Here is a 9,830-nt window from a genome sequence, read left to right on the forward strand (position 1 = left end):
GTAGGTGCCATTCCATGGTCTGTCACATCCCTGAGGATGAGGACACTGACAAGGTGTCACCTGTCCCTTTGTCCCCCCTACAGGCTGAAAAAGATCTGCTTTGAGGATACAGACGGGCAGCCCACATGCAGTACCTGTGCCCCGGGACACAGTGGGCGCCTTTGTGAGAGGTGACAGGGACACCAGGGTGCAGTGGGAACTGTTCTTGGGGTGAATCCCCCTCTCACTGTCTCGTTTTGGGGTGTCCCTCCCATAGGTGCTYGCCTGGGTATGTGGGGGACCCGCTGCGGGGAGAGCCGTGCCGAGGTGAGAGTCATGGGGCAGGGACGAATAAGGGTCCCCTGTGGTGGCACTACGTGGGTTGTGCATGACTGTGTGTCACTCCTCAGTGCCTGGTGTCCCCGGCGGGCAGTGCCAGTGTGACCCACGTGGCAGCATCGGCGAGGGCTGTGATGCCAACGGGCAGTGCCGCTGCAAGGTGAGCCCTGTGTGAGCCCTGTGTGTGTCCCCCCCTCTGGGAGGGGTGACAGGAGATGTCACCATGCTGTGTCCCCACCAGGCCAACGTGGAGGGTCCCTACTGTGCCACATGCCGTCCCCATCACTTCCACCTGAGCAGGGACGAGCTGGCTGGGTGCCTGCCTTGCTTCTGCATGGGCATTGTCCAGCACTGCACCAGCACCACCTACGCCCGTGGCACCGTGAGTGTCCCCTGTGTCCCCACGTGTCCCCAGGGTGTCCCCAGGTGTCCCCCATCCTGCTTACCCCTTGATCCTGCAGATCCGAACGTCCTTCACCCTGGGGGATGCCCAGGGGTTCACCCTGGTGAACCGGCAGCGCAGCACCCGCGTGGGCAGCGGCTTTGGGGTGCAGCTGGGGCACTCCCAGCCCCACCTGACCTACGAGCGCTTCGGGGAGCTGCCCCCTGATTCCTACTACTGGCAGCTGCCACCCCCCTACCAGGGGGACAAGGTAACGGGGTGATGCCCTGGAGRGCWGGGGTGCCCTTGTGAGCCCTGGGAATGCTCAGCCAGGGGCTGCACCCCCTCCCCATGGGCATCCCTGGGCACTGGCAGAGATGGGGTCTCTGTCTTTGCCCTTTTCTTTTTTCTTCTCCCTTTTCCCTTTCCCCCTTGGCATTTCCCCCTTTCCCTTCCCTTTTTCCTCTTTTCCCCTTTTCCCCTTTCCTCCTTTCACCTTGTCTTTTTCCTCTTTGCCCTTTCTCCTTTCTCTTTTCCCCTTTTCCCATAATTTTCTTATCCCTGTCCTGTGCCATCCCATGTCCCAATCATCATCCCCACTCTTCTTCCTCTTCTTCCTCTTCTTTCCCCATCCCATCCCCTCCACTTCCCTTCCATCCCCTCCCCATCCTCTTCTTCATCCCTATCCTTTTTCTTCCCGTTTCCCCTTTCCCCTTTCCCTTTCCCCTTCCACTTTCCCCTTATCTTTTTCCCATCCCTCTCCTTTTCCTCATCCCTGTTTCATCTCATCATCTTCCCCATCCCCATCCCTGTCCCCATCATGCCCATCCTCTTCCCTGTGCCCATCCCATCCCATCCCAATCCTGCCCATCTCCCGGTGCAGGTGGGCTCCTATGGTGGTCGGCTCCGCTACACCCTGACCTACACCCCAGGGGGACAGGGAGCCCCCTTGCCTGATGCTGACGTCCAGATCACGGTATGGGGGTGCTGGCTGGGGTGGGACAAGGACACAGCAGGTGACTCCAGGATGCCCTGACCCTCTCGTCCCCCTTGTGCACAGGGCAATGACATCACGCTGGTGGCCTACCAGCCCGACCTGCCCCCACGAACCCCACAGGCCTTCGAGATCATTTTTCGGGAGGTAGGAGGTGGTGGGTGGCCTTAGTCCCTGCTGTCCCCCTTTTCCACAGCATGTCCCTCCTTAACCCCCGTTGTTCCCACAGCAATACTGGCAGCGTCCAGATGGGCAGCCGGCGACACGAGAGCACCTGCTGATGGCACTGGCAGATCTGGATGAGATCCTCATCCGAGCCACCTAYTCCACGAGCACAGCCGTGGCTGCCATCGCCGATGTGGCCATGGACACGGCCGTGCCCGCCCAGCCCGGCCTGCCCCCGGCGCCTGAGGTGGAGGAATGTCGCTGTCCCCCCGGGTACCACGGGCTGTCCTGCCAGGTGAGCCCAGTCTCACCTCATTGCCCCTCCCAGAGTCACCCCATCACCTCCCCACCTCCACTCCAGTATCCCCCCCATCCCCAGTATGACCTTCCATCACCCCCATCGCTCCTTCCATCATTGCCCCCATCATGCCCCCCATCATTCCATCATCCCCCCATCATCACCCCTCCATTATCTCATCATCCTATCAAATCCATCATCACCCCCTCAGACTCACCCGCATCACCTCTCCATCCTCCCCACCTCATAACCCTCCATCACCCCCAGCACTTCCCCATCACCCCAGTTATCCCCTCCATCACCCCATCATGCCTCCATCACCATAGCATGATCATCACCAGCAGTTCCATCATTGCCCATCAGCCCCCAGCATCACCCTCAGCATCCTCCATCACTCCCCCATCAGCCCCCATATTACACCCCATCATCACCCTCCCCTGACCCCACATCATCCTCCCCGTCATCCCCAGCATCACCCCATACAACCCCCAGTATCACCCTCTACCACCCTCCATCAACCCCCCCAGCATCCCCATCATTCATCTGTCCCCCAGTTGCCCCGCTCATCACCCTTCAGCATACCCAGTGTCCCCCCTGCCATCCCAAATGTCACCCCCATCACCTTCCATCACCCTCATCACCCCTTCAGCATCCCCAATATCACCCCTCACTCTTAATCAGASCCCAGCATCCCCATCATCACCCATCTGTCCCCTGGCCCTCTCCATCACCCCTCCCCACCACTTGCCCAGGCTCTGGGGGTCCCAGCGCTGTCCCTTCCCACAGGACTGTGCCCCCGGGTACACACGCACCGGCGGGGGGCTCTACCTGGGCCACTGTGAGCTGTGTGAGTGCAACGGCCACTCCGAGAGCTGCCACCCTGAGACCGGCGCCTGCTCCGTAAGGCCCCACATTCTGAACTCTTTTGGGGGCTGTGGTGTGATCCCATCTGTGACCATCCCCAATTTGTGCCCACCTGTCCCCCAGGGATGCTTGCACAACACAGCAGGGGACTTCTGTGACCAGTGTGCCCCCGGCTTCTACGGGGATGCGACCGCCGGGACTCCTGAGGACTGCCAGCCCTGCGCCTGTCCCCTCCCGTACCCCGAAAACCAGTGGGTGCCCGTGCCAGGGTGGGAGTGCTGGGCTGGGGGTGCCAGGGAAGGGACATGCTCACATCTCACTCTGTCCCTGCAGGTTTTCCAAGACGTGTGAGAGTCTGGGAGGCAGTGGATATCGCTGCACTGCCTGTGAGCCTGGCTACACCGGGCAGTACTGTGAGCGGTGAGGCTGCTGGCACCCCAAAACTGTCCCAAAAGCCTGCCCCTTGTGGGCTCACCCCCATATACCTCCTCCCAAAATCCACCCCAATATACCCCACCCAAACCCAAACCCAATATACCCCCCCAAAAACCCACCCCATGGATTCACTCCATATACCCACCCCAAAACCCCACCCTGATTGAGTCACCCTAATATGCCTATCCCCAAAACTCACCTCCATTACCTTGCAACCCACCTCCATTACTTCGCCCCCACATAACCATCCTGGTTATGTGGGGGCTCTCCCCCACATACCATTCCCCAAAACCCACCCCCAGATACCCAGCCCAATGTACTTCTGCTATACCCACTCAATTTACTCATTCCTATAAACTCACCCCAACAGATGCATCCTAGAGAGCATCAGTGTACTCACCCCAACTGCTCCCCAATATGCTTACCCCAATTTATGCTGGTATACCCACCCTGATATACTCACCCTGATGAYCTTTCCGTAACAGACCCATCCCAAAGTACTCCCCCTTATACCCACCCCAAACTGCTCATCCTTATTCTCACCCCAATACRCTCTGATATACCCACCCCAATGTTCTCCTGCTACACCCACCCTGATGCACTCACCCCAAGTTTTGCATCCTAAAGGATGTCAGGCTCAGCCTGACATATGTGCCCCAGTACACAGTGCACCTGCCCTGATGGCCTCACCCCAACAGTCACTCTAAAGTGCCTACCCTTAAATCCGCCTTAATAAAGTCACCACGCCACTATACCCATCCCAATGTACTCACCCTGATGTGCTCAACCCACTACACTCACCCCAATACCCTGACTCCAACACAGGTACCCCAGTATGCCCACCCCATTACACCCACCCCAAAACACTCCCCGCCATTTGCACCCCACTATGCCCTGACAAACCCAGTGTCCCCRTTGTCCCCTGCAGCTGTGCTCCAGGTTATGTGGGTGACCCCACAGTGCGGGGGCAGGGCTGTGTCCCCGCGGGGCCCCGGCYGGCGCTGGCTGTGAGCGTGCACCCCCTGCGCACGGCGGTGCCCCAGGGCAGCGCTGTCACTCTGCACTGCCAGGCTACCGGGGAGCCCCCGCTCTACTACCACTGGGTGCGGGAGGACGGGCGGCCCCTCCCCGAGGGCGCCCAGAGCCGCCGACAAGGTACTGGGGGGCACCAGGGGGGGTCATTGGGATATCCCCAAGGCATGGGGTGCCACCTGCGTGTCCCCCCAGGCGAGGAGCTGCACTTCCCCAGCATCCAGCCCTCCGAAGCCGGCGTCTATGTCTGTTCCTGCCGCAACCTCCAGCACGCCAATGCCAGTCGMGCTGAGGTCATTGTCACCGGTAGGTCATTGTCACCAAGCGGGGCATGTACATGAAGTGGGGGCAAGAGTGGGGCTCAGCTCTCTATGTGGCRCAGAGACCCCTGACAAGCCCATCACCGTCACCGTGGAGGAGAAGCGGGTACAGCGGGTGCAGCCTGGCGCCGACGTCACCTTCGTCTGCACCGCCAAGAGCAAGGTGAGGTGAGGGGCCCACAGCATGGCAGGGGGCTGCAGGGCATCCTTGGGTGCCCACGGGGACATTCGGGGCATGGGGACACCCCTGTGTGCAGGAGATGGAGGGGATGAGGACTCCCATAGGTTCCTGTGGGGACATTCAGGGTGCACAGAGATACCCTTGTATATACCTTGTGCCCATCTGGTCACACAGGKCATCTTTGGGTGCCCTTGGGAATATGCAGGGTATGAGAACACCCTTGAGTGCCCACAGAGGTAGGGAAGTGGTGTGCCATGGATTTCCCACACACTCCTGGACATGCAGGGCAGAAGGACACCTGTGGGTACCCATGGAGATGTCCAGGGCACAGGGACACCCCTRGATGTATGCAGGGACATTTAGGGTGTGGGGATGCCCCTGGGTGCCCACCTGGTCCCACAAAGCAAAGGGACGCCCAAGGATGTACTCATGGGGACATCCAGAGCACAGGGACAGCTGTGCCCATATGGACCCCCAGGCCCMTTGGGTCCCTACATGGCTCTATGGGACACCCCTGGGTGCCCTCCTCTCCCTCACGGGAGCACAGCCAGGCGTGTGCCCTGCCACAAACTCATCCTCGTCGTCTCAGGCCTCCCAACCTCTGTCCCCTCCAGTCTCCTGCCTACACCCTGGTGTGGACACGGCAGAACCATGGGACRCTGCCGGCAGGCGCCGTGGACTTCAACGGAATCCTGACGCTGCGTGGGGTGCGGCCCCAGGACGCCGGAGTCTACGTCTGCACTGGCTCCAACATGCTGGACATGGACCAGGGCACTGCCACGCTCTATGTCCAGAGTGAGCCCTGACACTGGGGGGGATGGGCGTTTATGCTGGTGGGGTGAGAGGCACCTGTGGTAATGGGGTGACGGGCAACATCAGGGTGATGGGCGTATTCACTGTCCAGACACCAGGGTGATGGGCACACACTGTGCCGAGGCACCGGCGTGGTGGTCACTTGCAGCCCCAGATGCTGGGTTTGATGGACACACTCAGTGTTTGGGTGTCAATGCCCAGATGCCAGGGTGATGGGCACACTCAGTTCCTAGGTACCAGGGTGAYGGGTTTGCTTGGTGCCCAGTCCTTCGGGTGATGGGCACACTCACCACCCTGGCTCTGCAGTGATGGGCACGCATGATGCCCAGATGCTGGGGTGATGGGCACGTTGAATGCCCAGGCACTGGAGTGGTGAGCACACCTGGTGCCCAGACACGTTTGCCATGGGCAGGTTTGGTGCCCAGATGCCAAGGTGTTGGGTAGGTTTGGTGCCCAGACAAGACACCAGGGCTGTGGGCAGGTTTGGTGCCTGGACACTGGGGTGACAGGCTCACTCCCCTGACACCCACCCCGTCTTGCAGCTGCCTCAAAGACTCAGATGTTCTATGGACCTGTTGAGTTCATGGAGGGGCACAGACCGGGTAAGTCACCCGGGGGTTCCCGGGGGTCCACACTGTCCCCCCACTTGCTGCATGTCAGGGCTCCACCATGCACCCCACTGCCGACCATGCCACGCCACCCTGCTTCCCACCGCCCCACCGCCTGGGGACAGCACCGGGGGGGCCCAGCAAGCCCTGAGCCCCACTGGGTCTCACCGCAGCTGGCACCACCGCCGCCCCCACCGCCACCGTGGAGCCGGCGCAGCTGAGCGTGGCACCGGGGCAGCCAGCCGAGTTCCGCTGCGTCGTCACCGGCAGCCCCCAGCCCACCCTCGAGTGGCTCGGTAGGTGCCTGCTAGGAATGGGGGGACACCGGCACCAGGCATGAGGACAWGGTGACCGGAGGTGACATCGGGCCGTGTCCCCGCAGGTGCACTGCCACCACAGGCTGTGGTTCAGGGTGGGACGCTGCGTTTCGGCGCTGTCGAGCCCGCCGATGAGGGGCAGTACGAGTGCCGGGCACGGAGCAGTGCCGGGCAGCACACAGCACGCGCCTTCCTCCACGTGCAAGGTGAGTGGCATCACCATCGTCCCTGTCACCCCATTGTCTTCTTCATCCCCGTCCCCATCATTTCCAGCATCCCCATCGCTCCAATCATTTCCATCACTGCTATCATGTATATCACCCCTATTGTCCCCATTGACCGTCACCCCCCTTACTCCCATCATCACCCATCATCCCTGTCACTCCCCATCACCCCAATGTCCACCTCCATTGCGCCTATGGTCTGCATCATCCCTGTCATCCGCATCATCCCCATAGCCCTCATCATCCCTGTCACCTCCCATTATCCATCCCCCTCATTCCCCTTATTCCATCATCCCTGTCACCATCATTGCTGTCACCCTGTTGTCCTCATCATCCCCTTCATCCCCCATCATACCCCTCATCCCCACCATCCCATAATCTCATTGTCTCCATTGTCCTCACCATCCCACCATCACCACTGTCTGTCACCCCCCGTTTATACCCATTACCTTCACTGTCCGCATCATCCCTGTCACTCTCATTGTCCCTCCCCATTGTTCTCTTCTTCCCCTTCATCCTCCATTGTCCCATCATCTCCATCATCCCATCATCCCCCATTACTCCATTGTCCCCATCACCCTTATCATCATCATCTGCATCATTTTCATCATCTCTGTCCACTCCATCATCCCCATCATCCCCATCATCCCCATTGCCTCCATCACCCCCATCACTCCCATCATCTCTGTCATCCCCCCATCATCCCACTGTCCCCGTCATCCTCATCATCTCCATTACCCTCATTGTACCCCATCACCTCCATCACCCCATGGTCCCCTTCACCCTCATTGTCTGCATCACTCGTGTCACCCWTTGTCCATTGTCCCCACCCATCATTGCCCCACCACCCAGCACCCCCCTGAACCCCCTCCCCCCACAGGTGCGGGCACCCCGCAGGTGCAGGTGAGCCCAGAGCGGGCGGAGGTGCAGGAGGGCTCCACGGTGCGGCTCTACTGCCGGGTCTCAGGATCCCCCACTGCCACCATCACCTGGGAGAAACAGGGCGGCGCCCTGCCACCACAGGTGAGCGGGGTGCTGGCACCCCTGAGTGCTCTGGGGGGTGTGGCTGCACCACAGGTGCCTCTGACACCCACCCTYGTGCCACAGTCCCGCACTGAGCAAGGTGACATCTCCACTCTGGTCATCCCCGCTGTGTCGGCGGCCGATGGTGGCATCTACCTCTGCGTGGGCACCAGCGCCACTGGCATGGCCCRTGCCACCATCGAGGTGGCTGTGGTGCCAGGTGAGGAGGGTGGGGAACACCAGTGGTGTTCAGGGATGGTTTTGGGGACGCTATAACCCACCCACGTTCCTCCTTTTGCTCCCCGTAGGGACGGCGCTGCCTGTCCGCATCGAGTCCTCATCCCCATCTGTCACTGAGGGACAGACCCTGGACCTGGACTGTGTGGTGGCAGGACCTGGCTCTGCCACTGTGGTGTGGTACAAGCGTGGGGGCTCCCTGCCTGCTGGTCACCAGGTGGGGCACAGCCGGGTGGGCAGCATCCCAAGCACTGCCCTCCCCTGCTGTGTGACACCGAGGCGTGTCCCCAACTGCAGGTGTCAGGGTCCCGACTCCGTGTCCCCCACATCACGGCAGATGATTCAGGGGAATACGTGTGTCGGGCGAGCCTGGGGACCACCGTCCGGGAGGCGTCCGTCATTGTCACCGTCGTGGCCGCATCCAGCTCATCCTATGGTGAGACTGGGCTCAGCAGCACTGGAGGGGATGCGCTGGTTCCCAACAGGTGGTCACAGCTCTGTCCTCCACAGGACCACCAGCTTCAGGTGTCCCTGTTCGGATCGAGGCGTCCTCGTCCACTGTGGCCGAGGGACAGACCCTGGACCTCAACTGCATCGTGGCYGGACAGGGACAGGCCACTGTCACCTGGTACAAGCGTGGGGGGTCCCTCCCAGCCAAGCACCAGGTAGAGGATGCTGAGGGTGATGACACAAAGGACAGCCAGGGTTGATGCACAGCCCTGTGCAAGTCCAGGTGGCCCTGGTGACCCTTGTGTCCCCTCCCCACAGGTGTCCGGCTCCCGGCTGCGGCTGCTGCAGGTGACAGCGGCTGACTCGGGCGAGTAYGTGTGCCGGGTGACCAGYGGGGCCACCACCAAGGAGAGCGCGGTCATGGTGACCATCCAGCCCAGCAGTGCCAGCGCCTATTGTGAGCGGGGACAGGGGGTGGTAGTGCCAGCTGTGGCTCACGTGCCCAAGGCGAAGCCCTGCTGTGGTCACTTGTGTCACTGGTGTCACCCTCCTGTCTTGCTCACCAGCTCCGGGCAACACGACTCCCCTGCGCATTGACTCCCCATCCTCGGCCATTGTCGAGGGACAGACCCTGGACCTCAACTGTGTCATTGCCAGCCCYRCRCAGGCCACTGTCACCTGGYAYAAGCGYGGGGGAGCCCTCCCAGCCAAGCACCAGGTAGGGGTCACAGAGAGGGGGTGTCACCAAGGGGGGTGGATGAGGTTGACCCACGGCTCTGGGCAAGCCTAAGTGGCCCATGCAAGTGCTGGGGGCCAGTGAATGGCCAGCTGGCCCTGGGCAGGCCCAGGTGACCCGTGCAAATGCAGATGGTCCTGTGGAAGCCCAGGTAGCCCCCTACAAGCCCAGGTGACCCCATACAAGACCAGGAAGCTCCATGCAAGCCCTGTTGGCCCATGCAAAGTTAGGTAGCTTGTGGAAGCTCATGTAACTCATGCAAATCCAAGTAGCTCATGCAAGGTCAGATGGCCCCATTCAAGCTCTGGTGGTCCCATTCAAGCCCACATAGTCCCATAATGGAAGCCCGAGTGGCCCCAGTAACCCCCATGTCCCCCCTCTCCCAGGTGTTTGGCTCCCGGCTGCGGCTGCTGCAGGTGACAGCGGCCGACTC

At 61.1% G+C, this 9,830-nt stretch overlaps 1 protein-coding gene across 1 annotated transcript in view; it reads left to right on the forward strand.

Moving 5' to 3' along the window:
* The window catches only part of HSPG2 (heparan sulfate proteoglycan 2), a 41,845-nt gene that overhangs the window by 16,805 nt on the left and 15,210 nt on the right, over positions 1 to 9,830 (forward strand). Inside the window, exons 29-54 of the mRNA XM_057380192.1 lie at positions 84 to 170; positions 257 to 306; positions 390 to 478; positions 560 to 700; positions 780 to 971; positions 1,584 to 1,676; positions 1,761 to 1,841; positions 1,924 to 2,154; positions 2,944 to 3,057; positions 3,145 to 3,272; positions 3,355 to 3,441; positions 4,385 to 4,611; positions 4,684 to 4,794; positions 4,871 to 4,971; positions 5,604 to 5,784; positions 6,345 to 6,404; positions 6,584 to 6,706; positions 6,793 to 6,933; positions 7,832 to 7,974; positions 8,059 to 8,194; positions 8,283 to 8,428; positions 8,509 to 8,647; positions 8,722 to 8,876; positions 8,980 to 9,118; positions 9,228 to 9,379; positions 9,784 to 9,829. Coding sequence (XP_057236175.1) covers positions 84 to 170; positions 257 to 306; positions 390 to 478; positions 560 to 700; positions 780 to 971; positions 1,584 to 1,676; positions 1,761 to 1,841; positions 1,924 to 2,154; positions 2,944 to 3,057; positions 3,145 to 3,272; positions 3,355 to 3,441; positions 4,385 to 4,611; positions 4,684 to 4,794; positions 4,871 to 4,971; positions 5,604 to 5,784; positions 6,345 to 6,404; positions 6,584 to 6,706; positions 6,793 to 6,933; positions 7,832 to 7,974; positions 8,059 to 8,194; positions 8,283 to 8,428; positions 8,509 to 8,647; positions 8,722 to 8,876; positions 8,980 to 9,118; positions 9,228 to 9,379; positions 9,784 to 9,829 — 3,293 coding nt within the window. The remainder of the gene's footprint in view (positions 1 to 83; positions 171 to 256; positions 307 to 389; positions 479 to 559; positions 701 to 779; positions 972 to 1,583; positions 1,677 to 1,760; positions 1,842 to 1,923; positions 2,155 to 2,943; positions 3,058 to 3,144; positions 3,273 to 3,354; positions 3,442 to 4,384; positions 4,612 to 4,683; positions 4,795 to 4,870; positions 4,972 to 5,603; positions 5,785 to 6,344; positions 6,405 to 6,583; positions 6,707 to 6,792; positions 6,934 to 7,831; positions 7,975 to 8,058; positions 8,195 to 8,282; positions 8,429 to 8,508; positions 8,648 to 8,721; positions 8,877 to 8,979; positions 9,119 to 9,227; positions 9,380 to 9,783; position 9,830) is intronic.

This window comes from Malurus melanocephalus, unplaced genomic scaffold (genome assembly GCF_030028575.1).
Source record: "Malurus melanocephalus ecotype Western Australia unplaced genomic scaffold, MMel_1.1 scaffold_440, whole genome shotgun sequence".
Taxonomy (NCBI): domain Eukaryota; kingdom Metazoa; phylum Chordata; class Aves; order Passeriformes; family Maluridae; genus Malurus; species Malurus melanocephalus.